At 43.0% G+C, this 17,734-nt stretch overlaps 1 protein-coding gene across 3 annotated transcripts in view; it reads right to left on the reverse strand.

The window, feature by feature from the left end:
• Positions 1 to 17,734, reverse strand: part of ANKRD44 (ankyrin repeat domain 44) — a 215,367-nt gene that overhangs the window by 85,276 nt on the left and 112,357 nt on the right. For all 3 annotated transcript variants that reach the window (XR_013347556.1, XM_077830497.1, XM_077830496.1), the window contains exons 5-8: positions 7,831 to 8,031; positions 4,755 to 4,842; positions 2,252 to 2,394; positions 692 to 904 (exon numbers count right to left, since the gene is read on the reverse strand). Coding sequence is in view for 2 of the 3 variants with exons in the window: in XM_077830497.1 (XP_077686623.1) it covers positions 692 to 904; positions 2,252 to 2,394; positions 4,755 to 4,842; positions 7,831 to 8,031 (645 nt within the window). In the remaining variant the exon portion in view is untranslated. The remainder of the gene's footprint in view (positions 1 to 691; positions 905 to 2,251; positions 2,395 to 4,754; positions 4,843 to 7,830; positions 8,032 to 17,734) is intronic.

Below are 17,734 nucleotides of genomic sequence, written 5' to 3' on the forward strand. Positions count from 1 at the left end.
ACTGAGCATCTATTAATTTCAAAAAACTTTACAAAGGTGGGTAAGTACTATTATTTCCATTTTACAGATGGGGAAATGGAGGCACAGATTTAAGTGACTTGCAAGAGGTCACACCAAAAGTCGGTCACAAATACAGCAATAGAATCCAGCTCTTCTGGCTCCTGGGTTGGAGTCAGAATTCCCTGATCATCATTAAGTATTATTTGTGATACAATAGCATATAGAGGTCCCAAACAGGATTGGGGCCCTATTGTGCTGGGACTGTACCTGACATTTTTACTACTCGACAGAAGCCCAGAGGAACATGCAGAATTGTGTTGAACACATTTTTAGGGGGAATACCCAAAATAATTATTTCTGTGATAACTGTAGCCCACTGGATGTGGTCTTGACTGCACTTCTGGGATTGTACTTATGTAACAGCGCAAGTCCTCAGAGACTGATTGGCCTTGAGTTTCAGGGTGCCATTATATCATATCAATCAAGGCACTATGAGCTTCCCATGAAGAAAACTTAATTCGAACTCCCAGCAGCACTGTGTTATTCCATCAGCCAATTCCCTGAAGATTTTACAGTAACACTGCGTTTTGTTATTCTCACTTGCAGCCTCTTGTGGCATGCAGAGATTTTAAACCAAAAGGGGATAGATATTTAGGCAGCTAAAATTGAAGAGATGAAAGGTAAGCTGTACCTGAATATTAACGTCTGCTCCATTATTCACTAGCAGTTCAAGACACAAAGCTCCATGAGTGGAGGCAGCAGCAAAATGCAAGGGGGTAAATCCACTGTTATTAGGCTGATTAACATTAGCACCATAGTCAATCAACTCATTAACTACAGAATCCTGACCATTATAACACGCAATGTGAAGCGCAGTATTTCCGTAGACATTCATTTCATCAATCTGCAATGAGACAAGAACATACGGTTAAAATGACAGACATCAGCTCGTGGCTTTTCATCCATGATTCTCAGACCTCAGTGGTTCATGAGCCAAATGAGAGATCAACACTATCCAAAAGAGCCAAAATAGTGTGAGTGGGAAATATTTAGTTTATATCTATCTAAACTATATACATATATTATTCTCACAGCAAATAAGTTAATAACGTAGTGCAAATTCATAACTTAATTGATTAATAACATAGTAAAAGCACCCTGATTGGTTAATTATTAAATCACACAGTGTTTTAATATCATGTGCTGAAAAGAGCCACAGGAGACACCCTAAAGAGTCACTTGCAGCTTGAGAGCCACAGTCTGAGCATCACTGCTTTACATAATGCACCTCATGCTGCAAGTGGAAATAGGTGGAGGCTTGAATTGTCATGGGTCAGTGTTCATAAGCAACTTTCATTGACAACAAAATACCCCAGTAACGCTTCATTCTGAATGTTTTGCTTTTATTATTAACTTTTTGCCCTGGTGGCCATTTTAAAAAGTCAATGTAAAGCTAAAGACTGGCAGCAGGACAATCTCATGATGACAATGAAACTAAAACTAAACTGGAAAGCTGTTACATCCAAGAAGGAAAGTAGGAGAAATAATAAGTTCAGGTTCCTTTAAAAATAATTATTGCAGTTTCATTTTAATGACGAGCCAGACTTCAGGTCTGTCTCTACAGATTTCTTATGGGGTAGGGGGGGCAAAGAAACCACACAGTCCTTTATACTGCATCCTAATAAGAAGCCAATACTCAGTACCACAGTATAATAAAGGTATTAAGAAAATCTTAGATCCAGACTTTTCTGGATTGCTTGTGTAGAAATTAGTTGTTCTACAAAATCAGATGAAGCAAGGTCAACAATGACACTCTACAAAGTCAAGGAGACTACGGCACAAGTCATTATCCCTGCTTCCCAGACACGAATGCTGTATGTTCCTCAATTTCAGGGGATTATTTGTCCCTGCAAGAGATTTTTAAGTCTGCTGGGGAATGGACACTCAGATGATCACACACAAAATCTGCATCTCTTGGCAGCTACTGCACACAGCATTTGGGCCTAGAAAGCTGTCCAATGTGTGAGATAGATTCTGTAATCCAAAGAATGGGAAATGGTTTCTTCAAAAATTCTGCCAATGTCTGTAGCAGCATCACCAGCCAGACAAAATCTCCAAATAAACAGGAGAACAAAAGCCAGGCCAGCAGAGAATTTTCCATGATTAAAGTACAGATTATAAAAAGATGACAAATAGTGACCCAAACCTCAGTATTTTGTGGCTTTTCTTTAAAATACCAATTGCTACTTACCTCTACACCTAGATTAAGAAGGTGTTTCACTACATTAATCTGCCCATTGGATGCAGCAGCATGAAGTGGAGTATAACCCTTTTTGTCCTTACAAGTCACCTCTGCACCATGGTTAATCAGCAAGGCAACAACTTCCAGGTGGCCTTTAAAAGATGGGGGAATGGAAATCATCAGTGACCCATACGCTCCTACAGTGTAATTTACTCAAATTACTGCTTTCTTCCTAACTCACTGTTCTTTTTGCTGCTGCTTCACAAATGCTCTCACAGACGACTCATTTTGCAAGAAAATATCCTTAATCCTAGTGTAAGACATGCCTGCTTGGTGTGGCATTCTGTCCCCCTCTAGTAGTGACTCGGCCAGCTAGAGATTGATGAGCCTGCTACAGCAGCTGAGGAAATGGAATGCCTCTTTTCAAGATTTCCATCCAGTTTTTTGTGACCTCAAGTTAGTCAGTAACGCCTCATTCTAACAGCCCCGGATAAACTGGCTCTGGATGTAAAAATTCGGTTCAACGTCGCTTATCCCTCCAGTTTATGAGATTTCTTGTGAGCACAGGTTGCACTACTTCACCTACTCTACGGGCCACCAGGGATCAAACCTGGGACCTCTTGATCTTAAGGCATCAGCCTCCACTGCCCGTCCTAAAAAACACATCTCTGTCAGCCAAGGTTGTAGCAGGTTCATCCATCTCTAGCTGGCCTAGTCACCGCTAGATGGGGACAGACTGCCACACCGAGCAGGCATAGCATACACTTCTCATTAAGGAATCCAGATGAAATGAGTGTTTGTCTTGAAAAATGTGTCAATTCCCTGCCCAGTGAACAAGTTCCCCATTCTTCTCTTTACCCTTTCATACCCTGTTCACATGCTACTCCCCTGTTAACAGAAGGAAGAGTGAGCATACCAGCCTGACAGCACTGAAAGATTCCCAGAAGAGGGTTCTGTCGGTGCCATCTATTAATTCAGCTGCTAGGTCCTTTCTATGGTCACCTTTCTGGCAATTGCTCTGAGTAAAGGAACCTCCTGACTGGAGCATAAGTACATAGCATTTAACTAGCCTCTCTGGTGACCCCACCCACACTGTGCCTACTACCTGGTTAAGACTGAGTTTTCCTCTATTATAGAGGATATAACTAGGCCACCTTAGTCAAGGGGTTGATCCCAAGCATTTTGAAACCAAATGTGAGACTTTCCATTGACACCAGTGAGCTTCGATCATGTTATAGGAGAGCAAGTGTAGTAAGTGAATGTGCCTCCCCCCGCCCCAAAAAAATTCATTATTAACCTCAAAATATGCAAGGCACCATAATACCCATGGTATTTACAAATGTCTGAGTCCCAACCTTGTTTCTGTGTCAAACAATCTGCACGCTGTACAGGCTGGAAAATCTTTCATCTCTACAGAGCAAAGTTCAAATCCCAGTCTAGGTCAGAAGCCAGCCTTCACATTTGATATGTGGGCATCACAAAACTACACTACATTTTCCCACAGTTTGGAAACTACTTGTGAACGTTACAGGTCAGGAGTGAAGGTGCAGTGGCAGTCAGTTTGAGGGCCCATGAATTGCAGATCCAGGGATGTGGTGGTAGAATTGTGCGAGGGCATGCACAGCACTGGCCAATATTATGGTCCCTGTACTTCTACCATTTTTACAGCAGAGCTCCCATTGAATTCTATGGCACATTTTATTTTTAAAATGGATGGGATGATATGGTCAACTATTAATTTAAAAAGCAAATTTGATGAACATTAGCAATGATGTGAATGCATGAATCAAGAGATGCCTTGTGATGAAGGAAGACAATTAAGAGTGGAAATGATTATATAGGACTTTACCGCTACATAGTAACCCAACTTGTTCTGAATAAAGAGACAAATAGGAAAAACAACGATTTCAGAAAAAGCATATTAACTGCATTTGTGCTAGTCATTTCTGTTAATTGATTGTCTCGTTAGACTGACCTCACACTTGGTAATGCAACTCACATCTTTTCATGTATTTATACCTGCTCCTGTATTTTCCACTCCATGCATCAGATGAAGTGGGTTCTAGCCCATGAAAGCTTATGCCCAAATAAATATGTTAGTCTCTAAGGTGCCACAAGGACTCCTCATTGTTTTTATCTAACCTAGTTCTTATTGAAATCTATGCTACCGCTAATTGTGACAAAGGAGAGTTTAATATGTATTTTTCATACCAAATATATTTGAGGCTTGAATTAAAGTCAGAAGAGAAAATGAAATTGAAAAAAAGTAATATGAAAAAAATATTCAGGTTATGTTAGATGGACACTTTGGGCCAGGCTCTCAGCTGGTATGAATCAGTGCAGTTCCATTGAAATCCATGGAGCTGTGTCTATATCAGCTGATGATCTGAGCCCATAGCCTTAATCAGAGTAATTAGAATTTTCACTTTCCATGGCAGGAACTGGGTCTTGTGTAATACAGAGCACAGTGTCGGTACTTCAGTAATAAAACAGACTACAACACGGTTCTTACCCATATATGCTGCCCAATGAATAGCTCTCCTGTCCTTTTTGTCAAAAGCATTGATGTTTGCCCCTTTGGCTAAAAGCAAGTTCACCATCTAAAACAACAATGAAAAGTAAATCTTTGGGTCAGCCAGGTATTCCATTTACATGGATTAGTCTATCAAATAATGCTGTCACCCTGGATGTAATGCTTGGGGCGGAGGGCAATACATTGTTGTGAATTGCCGAGCAAATCACACTTGCCTTTGTGTGATATGAGCATAAGTTTATACAGGAAAACTTAAGCCTTAAAATTAGAGATAGTTTAAAAATCCCTTCCAGGAACCTGTAGTTTAACTAAACTAATCCTTAAAAATGTAATGCCTTTTTTCGTAAAAGGCACTAGAACTCCCCAGCCTGGCCCAACCCCACCTGAAACACGCCGGCAAGAGTTTTCATTTGTACATTCTAGTTCTACATTGCAACTCTTCCAATGCTTGATTTTTTTAAAACGGTGTGGATTTAGTGATTGTGGAAGATGTTGGATTCATGGCAGTGGGAGACACTCTGGAATCACAAAACCACATGAGCAGCAGCACTGCACGCTTTTACATGCTACCCGTCCAATGCATCTCAATCCTGAGCGACAGGGACAACATTGTAAAGGTGAAAGGATAATTCAGTCTGCATGCTTATTCAGGACTCAATCCTACAAGGTGCTGGGCACTCTGGCCTTAAGCTGGTAAAGCACTCAAGCATCTGCTTAATTTTAAGCATGTGAGTAACCCTTAACGTCAATGGAATTATTCATGTACTTAAAGTTAACTACACACTTAGATACTTTGCTGGATTGGAGCCAATCCTTCATGCCTAGCATGATCGAGCCTTCAGTCCTTGTTCCCTCTGCTGACACTGCCAACAAGTGTGCCATTTGCTATTAACTATCACGATACTGGCTTGCTTGAAGTAACCCCCTGCCCACTAGCAACGGGACTCAGACCAACTCATTTCATATATGCCAGCAAACAGCTAGCAGAAAGTACAAAGTATGAAAGTACATCGCTTCAGTTGCGATGAATAAACATAAAAAATTCCATATCTCCCAGCACCATCCAGACATTAATATCAGGACAAGCAAAAACACACAAAACAATTTGAATGTAAAACATACAACGATTTTCTGTATCCAGCAAAACAAACACTTTAATCTCTTCAATGCTCATTGGCGAAATGAATCAGAGATTTTATTAAAACTATTTAATCTATAACTAGTTGTGCACTTTATTACACTCTACCATTAAATGGCATTACATCAAAGAAAGTCAATCATGTTAAAATGATAAATATTAACTCTTTCCTAAAATATGAAACTTTTAAAAGGGTGGTCTCTATAACTCCTTTTATAGCAAATACCTGTAGGCTGCTTTTTGTAAGTTACAACACAGTAAATTAACTTCTGATTTTTTGTCAATTGTATCAATCTCAGTTGGAGAATTTTTATTCACACTTAGGCCTAGATCAGCGGTTCTCAATCTATTTACCATTGTGGGCCACATATGCAGCTCTCTATGTCTTACATGGGCTGCATCCACACACTATATATACTACCTGTCTGGCCCTGAGGATATCACATGGGCCGCAGCTGTGTGCTGATTGGGCCGCAAGCAGCCTGCAGGCTGAGAACCACTGGCCTACATCCTGATGTCAATGGATTTCTGCACTGGGATCAGGACCTTAATACAGTGGCTTTCAGTTTATAAGTGTGTAATTGTTTAGTGCAGTGGTTTTCAACCAGGGGTCCGGGGCCCTGTGCGGGGGCACGAGTAGATTTCAGGGGGTCCTCCAAGTGGGGCCAGCGTTAGACTTGCTGAGGCCCAGGGCAGAAAGCCGAAGCCCCACTGCATGGGGCTGAAGTCCAGGGTCCTGAGCCCAACTACCTGGGGCTGAAGCCAAAGCCTGAGCAACTTAGTTTCGTGGGGCCCTGGCAATTTCCCTGCTTGCTACCCCCTAAGGCTGGCCCTGGCTTTTATATGCAGAAAACCAGTTATTGTGGCACAGGTAGGCCATAGAGTTTTTATATATTATGTTGGCAGGGGGAGGGAAAGGGGGGAACTCTGAACCAAAAAGATTGAGAACCCCTGGTTTAGTGAACACTAAAGAGTAGTGGTTCTCGAACTTATCTTAATGCACCTCCTGCTTCTTTGTGTTTATAGTAGTTTATGCCCCCACCACCAACACACAAGTACATATACAGATTAAAAAATCAACATGCGACTCACTAAATATTAAAAACAGTACAGCATTGATTGAGACAAAGCCAACAATCCATTGTAATAAAAGCAAAAAAGCAAAACTGATTGTGGTCGATGCTTACAATTAAATGTGCACATCACATCGTAGCACATGGGTTAACGTACAGATGGCAATGACTTTGTATCATGCTACGCAAGCTCAACAGAAATCTGTCAAAATGCACAGCACCATCTAGAGTCAACTCCACAGCACCATCTGAAGACCTGATGTGTGGTCTTAGCTTAGCTAGCTATTCATTACTGTGGGTAAAATGTGTGCAGTAAGTTTTTTTTCTAAAGCTTGTCACATACCCCCAGAATACATTCCACACCCCTCTAGTTTGGGAACGTATGCTGTAGAGAAACTTACTCCACAACCCTGCAATGTAAATGGAAGTAGCATGGTCTATTTTTAAACCAGAAACAAATTTTCTAGAAAGCTAATTAGAAAAGCACAATGATTGACTTGTGCATAGTCCAGACGCTTGTGTTCCTCTTATGAGATAATGAATGCTTCTTCAATCATTTTTGCATAGTTCATTGTGCCCATAGGTTCTGTATTGCACAGGCAGTTAACTACGGGATAACACATTGGACCAAATGTTGCTTGCATTTACAAATGGTACCAGCCCACTGACTTCAGTTAGGTATCACCAGTGAGAGCAGAAGTTGGTCTAATGTCTCTAATAAGTGAAGGTTGGATATCTAGCTACCTTTGTCATACAGAGATACATGAACTCATCGTTTATTTTGAATTAGACAACAGTGCCACAAATCAATAAATTATATCAACAATGCTTCTCGGCCACTTACCTCAATGTGGCCATTCAGAGCTGCATGGTGTAACGCTGTCCGCCCCCCTCTGTCAGAGACATTGACACTGCTCAGCATTGGAATGATTACTTCTGCGCACTTCACTGCTTTGTTTGCAGCTGCTACATGCAACGGTGTCTGCCAGTTCTTGTCCCGAGCATTAACATCCGCTGAATGCTTAATCAATACTTGCACTGCTTCCTGCAATGGAAGCACAGTTATAAACAAGCTATTAAAATAAATATAGGGCATGTCTATGTATAAACATATCTCTCTACACGTCATATGGTGAAGTGTGGAAAAAATGGTTCTTGAGAGTTACTGATAGCCATAGAAAACTCATATGTGAGCAGGGAAAAAGACAACCAGAGACAGTCATTCAAAAATATTCTGGTGGGGGGGGGGTGAAGGGGAGAGAAATTGTTGATTCAAATGCCCTTGTATTACATGTCATCTTATTATGATACATTTAACTTTCTTCATATATATTTGTAATCATTTAAGGCAGAGTCTTGCATTGCTAGCCTACACAAACTTTTCCTTTTGGGTTTTAGAGTGTGCAAAACTGCAGGATTGGGTCCATGCCAGATAGGTCCACATACCTTTAACACTAGACATTATAGCCATGTTCTACTCGAGGAAATGAATGTATTTAATGTATCTGAGATTGAAATGGGGTAAGTATCGTGTATGATGAATTCATCTGTAAAATAAATAAAGCACTATTTGGACAGTAAGGTCGAGACAAAATTGCTATATGCAGCAGTGATAACAGGACAGAGAGAACAAAAATCCAAGTTAATTGTGCAGGCGACAAATTTCAGGCTCAGAACGTGTGAGAGTCCCAGATTAAGCTGACATTCATGTCCTTAGTGCCTGTCAGCACTCTTTTCCTTTTCCAGTGACCAGAGTTTACATCAAGTGTCTCATTTGGAACACAGAATTTCTTTGGCTTTTTGTCACTTTTAGATAAAACTTCATTTTTACAAGTGATAATTTAAGTTCATATACCAACAAAATTAAACTACATATTTTCCATTTGAGACATTGCACATCTCTTGACCAAGGAAATATGTACCACCCATACTTAGGTGGGCGGAGAGGGATAATATATTTAGAAATCTCACAGTTGAACAGAGAGGTTTGTTTTCTCCCATTTGAAATTCTAAAAAATAAAAGACATTTTAAAAACATCACAACCACTATGGGCTGGGTTGGGGCTGAATCTAACTCAGCCATGCGGGGTGGTAGTGGGGTCACCCCTACAGGACTGCATTAGACCAGCTTGTATCATGGTAGGAGACATGGAGAGGGAGATTGTATGCTAATCATTCCCATCTCACACCATGAGCAAGTTAGTTGGAAGGGCTGGGCATTGAGAGGGGTACTGTGGCAGATTATTCCCCCTCCAGGACAACATGGGAGCAGTAGTGGAACTGTGCCTCAGAAGGGTGTCTCAGGCAGAATGCCCCCTGAGACTATACCAGGGGCAGTGCACCTTGGTCCTTTAGCTACAACCCTGAGCAAAGGATAATCTAGCCCTAAAAAATATCAAAAGGACCAGAAAGCTTGTCTTGTCATGTTAAACACATATAGAATGGTACTACATATTTTTGTTAAAAGTACAATTATACAATAGCATTTATACAAAACGTAACTAGGTATTATAAAAAGTTCTAGACACACATATTATTTGCACAATTGGATCACTTTAGATAAAGGAAGAATAAGCAGTTTATTAGCGTGCCTATTATTTGCATATTTTATATTCATATTATACACAAACACACGTGTATTACACATATATATGATGCCTTAAGTTAGATTTAATAATTGTATCATAGTAAATGTGGTCAGACTTTCAGAAGCGCTGAGCACCCTCAGTGACTTCAGTGGGATTTATAGGTGCTACAGACCTCTGAAAATCAGAGCATTTACTGACCCTTAAATTCTTTGGAGATGTAGACAGAAGTTGAGGCTAGCAGCTGTGTAAATAATCCTTATATTGTAAAAATGGATCCTGATCCTGCAGTCATTACTCATGGAGTAAGGGGTCCCTAATTAATTAAAACTTTGGGTGCCTCAATTCATCGATTTTAAGACCCAAAGGGAACATTATGATAAGCTACTTTGACTTCCTGCATAACACAAGTCATCAAATTTCACACCATGGGTTTGTCTTCAGCGCAACAATTAACTCAAGTTACTCCACTTGAGCTAGCGTCCACGCCCTGAAACAACATGCAAGCTACATAGAATGACTGAATTAGCAGCTAATCAGTCGTAACTCAAGATGCTGCATCCCCGCTGCATTACTTGCTTGAGCATCAGCAGCACTCAAGCTTCAACCCACCTCTGACAGGCTGTAACTAGCTTGAGTTTAAGGTGCAACTTAACTCAAGCTAGAGATTTGTGTGTGTGCATGGGGTAGGGGCAACACATGAGTTATAGCTCCAGTTATCCATAGCCTCTGTTTGCCAGAAGCTGGGAATGGGTGATAGGGATTGGATCACTTGATGACTACCTGTTCTGTTCATTCCCTCTGGGGCACCTGGCATTGGCCACTGTCAGAAGACAGGATACTGGGCTAAATGGCCCTTTGGTCTGACCCAGTATTGCCGTTCTTATGTTATGTTCAGCTAACAACTGGAGTGAAGACAAGCTCAACAATTCATGCATCATTCCCATAGTTTCTGATTGAGCTACGCCCAGTCCTGATCTAAAGACTTCAAGTAATGGAGGATACATCCCATCTTTATGTAGATTATTCCAGTGGTTAATTACCCTCAGTGTTTAAAGTTTTCAACTTATTTCTAATCTGAATGTTTCCAGCTTCAGCAGTTGGAAGTTAAAAGACAAATTTAGGAGAAAATAAGGCCAGGCATCTAAATAAATTCCTTGATTTGCAGACCCGCTGCATGCTCTCAACTCTAGAACTAATGGGAAAATGGAAATCTCATCCTGAAAGAAATTCCAAAATTTCATTTCATCACGAGTCAGGCAGAAATGTAGAAATCACAGCATTTTTTGTGAAATGAAATATTCCCAAAACATTTCATTTTGATAAGATTGAAACATTTCATTCTGACTTCATATTATAAAATTTAGAATACAATATAATAGTTGAAATAATAAAGCGTGAACAAACATTTCAATCTTATCAACACAACCTTTTGATATGGTCAAAATGAAATATTTTTACTTCACAGTGGAAAATTTTGACAAAAATCAGCTTGTTCCCATAACATGTTTCCAACAGAAAAAACAGCATTTTCTAATAGAAAAACATTCTGTTGGACAAGCTACGACCAGCTCTCCTCAGCTTAGGGTGACCGGACAGCAAATATGAAAAATCAGGACAGGGGCTGGGGAGTAATAGGGACCTATGTAAACAAAGCCCCAAATATCTGGACTGTCCCTATAAAATCGGGTCATCTGGTCACCCTACCTCAGCTCTTAGTAAGAACTGTCCTTAGGCAAAACAAATAGTCTTAAAAGAGGACTCTCAAAAATTGTATTTTGTGTCTCTTTTGCTCTTTACACAAACATAATATGAAGGAACCACGTGAGGGAACAAGTGGGATCCAAATAACCATATTTACTAACTATAAGTCACAACCATTTAAAGGGATACACCCTGTCATAAATATAAGGGGAAGGGTAAACCCCTTTGAAATTCCTCCTGGCCAGGGGAAAGCTCCTCTCACCTGTAAAGGGTTAAGAAGCTAAAGGTAACCTCGCTGGCACCTGACCAAAATGACCAATGAGGGGACAAGATACTTTCAAAAGCTGGGAGGAGGGAGAGAAACAAAGGGTCTGTGTCTGTCTGTATGCTGTGCTTGGCCAGGGATAGACCAGGAATGGAGTCTTAGAACTTTTAGTAAGTAATCTAGCTAGGTATGTGTTAGATTATGATTTCTTTAAATGGCTGAGAAAAGAATTGTGCTGAATAGAATAACTATTTCTGTCTGTGTATCTTTTTTGTAACTTAAGGTTTTGCCTAGAGGGGTTCTCTATGTTTTTTGAATCTATTTACCCTGTAAGATATCTACCATCCTGATTTTACAGGGGGGATTTCTTTATTTCTATTTACTTCTATTTTCTATTAAAAGTCTTCTTGTAAAAAACTGAATGCTTTTTCATTGTTCTCAGATCCAAGGGTTTGGGTCTGTGGTCACCTATGCAAATTGGTGAGGCTTTTTATCCAACATTTCCCAGGAAAGGGGGGGTGCAAGTGTTGGGAGGATTGTTCATTGTTCTTAAGATCCAAGGGTCTGGGTCTGTAGTCACCTAGGCAAATTGGTGAGGCTTTTTTACCAAACCTTGTCCAGGAAGTGGGGTGCAAGGTTTTGGGAAGTATTCTGGGGGGAAAGACGCGTCCAAACAGCTCTTCCCCAGTAACCAGTATTAGTTTGGTGGTGGTAGCGGCCATTCCAAGGACCACGGGTGGAATACTTTGTACCTTGGGGAAGTTTTGACCTAAGCTGGTAAAGATAAGCTTAGGAGGTTTTTCATGCAGGTCCCCACATCTGTACCCTAGAGTTCAGAGTGGGGGAGGAACCTTGACATGGTGGCATAGTGGTGGGATTAACCTGAAATCATTTTGAGATCCAGTTGAGATTTTTTGAACTAGAAATACAGATTTTAAAAAGGAATTTTTTTTTTTTCCTTTGGAAAGCAGTTGAAACTGAAAGCAGATTGTTTTTCTCTGCTTTGTGGCCAAGCAGAGACAAAAGGGGATTATCTTGTGAATTGCAGGTTTTCTTTGCCTGGAGGCAGGGTACTTAACTCCTGCAGGGAAATTCACAGTCTTCCAACCCAGAGGTTTTTTTTTTTTTTTTTCCTTCCTAAAAGTAAATAGGGGGTGTGTGCTCTACCCATTTGCCTGGAGACAAAAGTGGCAGGGGTTTTTTTTTTTTGGATTTTGATTTTTTTGTTTTACAAGGAGCACAGGTTTGAAAGGGAATTTTTTTTTTTCTTTGGGCTGGGTAAGCAGGTTTCCAAGTAGCTGGAGGTTTTTTGCTTTAAGTTGGGCCCAGAGCAGAGACAAGGGAATTGTCTTTTTCTGTAGGCTGACAATCACTATCAGAGAATAGGTATTCTATTCCAGCACAGCAAAATTTTACAGCCAAGTTTTGTTTGTTTATTTCTAAACCTCGGGTGTAAAGTTAGTTAAAAACAGAGAGGTTAGAATGACCAAATCCTCAGCTCGACTACAGCTGGAATTAGCCAAATTTCAGGCTGAGGAAAGACAAAGGGAACATGAAAGACAGATAGAACTCATGCGGCTGAAGAAGGAACAAGAAAGGGAGGCAGCGAGAGAAGCAGAACACCACCAAGCGGCTGCTCACAGGAGAGCTATGGAAGCGAGGGACAAAGAACTGGAGGAGAAGGAAAAAGAGAGGAAGTATGTGGAGGAGATGGAGAAGATAAAGGCTCAGCAGAATATCCCAACAAACCCTAGTAATCCTTCTCCAAGTACCACTTCCCATCCCAGAAAGTTCCCCACCTACAAGGCAGGCGATGATACTGAGGCCTTCCTAGAAAACTTCGAAAGGGCCTGCCTTGGGTACAACATCTCTACTGACCAATACATGGTAGAGCTGAGGCCGCAGCTCAGTGGACCCTTAGCTGAGGTGGCAGCTGAAATGCCTAAAGAACACATGAACAAGTATGAACTGTTTAAATCCAAGGCGAGAGTCAGAATGGGGATAACACCCGAGCAGTCTCGTCGGAGGTTCAGAGCCCTAAGGTGGAAACCAGACATGTCATTTACCCGACATGCCTACCACATTGTGAAACATTGGGATGCCTGGATATCAGGAGCAAGTGTTGAATCTCCAGTAAATTTGCCCTTCCTAATGCAAATGGAACAATTCTTAGAGGGTGTTCCTGAGGAAATAGAAAGATACATCCTAGATGGGAAACCCAAAACTGTAATCGAGGCAGGAGAGATTGGAGCCAGATGGGTGGAGGTGGCAGAGAAGAAGAAAACTGGTCGCAGTTGGAGCGGAGACCAGAAGGGACCACCCCAGACCACACCCTATTACCGGGGGCCGCCCAAGGCCCCACCTACCTCCCAAAGAACCCTCCAGACCCCTTATCGTCCTGCCACCCCGTTCTCCAGCAACCCTCCTCGCCCCAGTGACCCGTCAGCTGGACGATGTTTTAAATGTAACGAGCTGGGGCATGTAAAGGCCAACTGCCCCAAGAACCCCAACAGATTACAGTTCATTGCACCGGAATCACACCAGAGGTCCACAGGCCCAGATACCTCCCAGATACCCTTGGAGCGGAGGGAAACTGTGAGTGTGGGCGGGAAGAAGGTCACCGTGTGGAGGGACACCGGAGCACAAGTGTCAGCTATCCATGCTTCCTTAGTGGACCCCAATTTAATCAACCCAGAGATCCAAGTGACGATTCAACCCTTCAAGTCCAACTCTTTCAATTTGCCTACAGCCAAGTTGCCTGTCCAGTACAAGGGCTGGTCAGGAATGTGGACTTTTGCAGTCTATGATGATTATCCCATCCCCATGCTGTTGGGGGAAGACTTGGCCAATCATGTGAAGCAGGCCAAGAGGGTGGGAATGGTCACCCGCAGCCAGGCTAAACAAGCCGTGAGGCCTAGCTCTGTTCCGGAAACTTCTATCAGGACCCAGTCAGAGGTGATGGACCCGGACCCCAGGCCAATGTCTGCAACAGCAGTAGTGGATCCAGTCCCAGAGACCCAGACGGAACCAGTCCCAGAACCGGAACCAGCCGAACAACCAACACCAGACCCCGTGCCAGCACTGAATCCAGTACTTGCAACCTCAACACCAGAGGGCCCCACCGAACCTGAACTGGCAGCAGCCGATAACCCTACACAAGAGGCTCAGCCGGAGCCTGAATCCCAACCTAGTGCACCAGCGGAGAGCGGTTCACAGTCAACAGAAACAGCTCCATCCCCTATATCGCTTCCAGAGGGACCAAGCCTAGGTCCACAATCCAATGAGGAACTGATGTCCCCAGCATCAAGGGAACAGTTCCAGACCGAACAGGAAGCAGATGAAAGCCTCCAGAGAGCTTGGACGGCGGCACGGAGCAACCCACCGCCTCTCAACTCTTCTAATCGATCCAGGTTTGTTGTAGAAAGAGGACTTTTATACAAGGAAACTCTTTCTGGTGGACACCAGGAAGACTGGCATCCTCAGAGACAGTTGGTAGTTCCAACTAAATACCGGGCCAAGCTCTTGAGCTTAGCCCACGATCACCCTAGTGGCCATGCTGGGGTGAACAGGACCAAAGACCGTTTGGGGGGGTCATTCCACTGGGAGGGAATGGGCAAGGATGTTTCTACCTATGTCCAGTCTTGTGAGGTGTGCCAAAGAGTGGGAAAACCCCAAGACCAGGTCAAAGCCCCTCTACAACCACTCCCCATCATTGAAGTTCCATTTCAGCGAGTAGCTGTGGATATTCTGGGTCCTTTTCCGAAAAAGACAGCCAGAGGAAAGCAGTACATACTGACTTTCATGGATTTTGCCACCCGATGGCCGGAAGCAGTAGCTCTAAGCAACACCAGGGCTAAAAGTGTATGCCAGGCACTAGCAGACATTTTTGCCAGGGTAGGTTGGCCCTCCGACATCCTCACAGATGCAGGGACTAATTTCCTGGCAGGAACTATGAAAAACCTTTGGGAAGCTCATGGGGTAAATTACTTGGTTGCCACTCCTTACCACCATCAAACAAATGGCATGGTGGAGAAGTTTAATGGAACTTTGGGGGTCATGATACGTAAATTCGTAAATGAGCACTCCAATGATTGGGACCTAGTGTTGCAGCAGTTGCTCTTTGCCTACAGAGCTGTACCACATCCCAGTTTAGGGTTTTCCCCATTTGAACTTGTATATGGCCGTGAGGTTAAGGGGCCATTGCAGTTGGTGAAGCAGCAATGGGAGGGATTTACACCTTCTCCAGGAACTAACATTCTGGACTTTGTAACCAACCTACAAAACACCCTCCGAACCTCTTTAGCCCTTGCTAAAGAAAACTTACAGGATGCTCAAAAAGAGCAAAAAGCCTGGTATGATAAACATGCCAGAGAGCGTTCCTTCAAAGTAGGAGACCAGGTCATGGTCTTAAGGGCGCTCCAGGCCCATAAAATGGAAGCATCGTGGGAAGGGCCATTCATGGTCCAGGAGCGCCTGGGAGCTGTTAATTATCTCATAGCATTCCCCACCTCCAACCGAAAGCCTAAGGTGTACCATATTAATTCTCTAAAGCCCTTTTATTCCAGAGAATTAAAGGTTTGTCAGTTTACAGCCCAGGGAGAAGATGATGCTGAGTGGCCTGAAGGTGTCTACTACGAAGGGAAATGTGCTGGTGGTGTGGAAGAGGTGAACCTCTCCATGACCCTTGGGCGTATGCAGCGACAGCAGATCCAGGAGCTGTGCACTAGCTACGCGCCAACGTTCTCAGCCACCCCAGGACTGACTGAACGGGCATACCACTCCATTGACACAGGTAATGCTCACCCAATTAGGGTCCACCCTTACCGGGTGTCTCCTCAAGCCAAAACTGCTATAGAATGGGAGATCCAGGATATGTTACAGATGGGTGTAATCCGCCCCTCTGAAAGTGCATGGGCATCTCCAGTGGTTCTAGTTCCCAAACCAGATGGGGAGATACGTTTTTGCGTGGACTACCGTAAGCTAAATGCTGTAACTCGTCCAGACAACTATCCAATGCCACGCACAGATGAGCTATTAGAGAAACTGGGACGGGCCCAGTTCATCTCTACCTTGGACTTAACCAAGGGGTACTGGCAGGTACCGCTAGATGAATCTGCCAAGGAAAGGTCAGCCTTCATCACACATCTCGGGCTGTATGAATTTAATGTACTCCCTTTCGGGCTGCGAAATACACCCGCCACTTTCCAAAGACTTGTAGATGGTCTCCTAGCGGGATTAGGAGAATATGCAGTCGCCTACCTTGACGATGTGGCCATATTTTCGGATTCCTGGGCAGACCACCTGGAACATCTACACAAAGTCCTTGAGCGCATAAGGGAGGCAGGACTAACTGTTAAGGCTAAGAAGTGTCAAATAGGCCTAAACAGAGTGACTTACCTTGGACACCAGGTGGGTCAAGGAACTATCAGCCCCCTACAGGCCAAAGTGGATGCTATCCAAAAGTGGCCTGTCCCAAAGTCAAAGAAACAGGTTCAATCCTTCTTAGGCTTGGCTGGTTATTACAGACGATTTGTACCGCACTACAGCCAAATCGCTGCCCCACTGACGGACCTAACCAAAAAGAAACAGCCAAATGCTGTTCAGTGGACCGGAAAGTGTCAGAAGGCCTTTAACAAGCTTAAAGCGACACTCATGTCTGACCCTGTACTAAGGGCCCCAGACTTTGACAAACCGTTCCTAGTAACCACAGATGCATCCGAGCGTGGTGTGGGAGCAGTTTTAATGCAGAAAGGACCTGATCAAGAATTCCACCCTGTAGTGTTTCTCAGCAAAAAACTGTCTGAGAGGGAAAGCAACTGGTCAGTCACTGAAAAAGAATGTTATGCCATTGTCTACGCTCTGGAAAAGCTACGCCCATATGTTTGGGGACGGCGTTTCCACCTGCAAACCGACCATGCTGCACTGAAGTGGCTTCACACCGTCAAGGAAACTAACAAAAAACTTCTTCGGTGGAGTTTAGCTCTCCAAGATTTTGATTTCGACATCCAACACATCTCAGGAGCTTCTAACAAAGTGGCTGATGCACTCTCCCGTGAAAGTTTCCCAGAATCAACTGGTTAAAATCGTCCTTAAGATGTGGAAAATATTGTTAGTCTTTATGTACTTGGTAGTATATTTAGAGATGCATGTGTCTTATTAACTCTGTTTTTCCTAGAGCTCCAGGAAGAAATCCC

This window comes from Eretmochelys imbricata, chromosome 11 (genome assembly GCF_965152235.1).
Source record: "Eretmochelys imbricata isolate rEreImb1 chromosome 11, rEreImb1.hap1, whole genome shotgun sequence".
In the NCBI taxonomy this organism is placed as follows: Eukaryota; Metazoa; Chordata; order Testudines; family Cheloniidae; genus Eretmochelys; species Eretmochelys imbricata.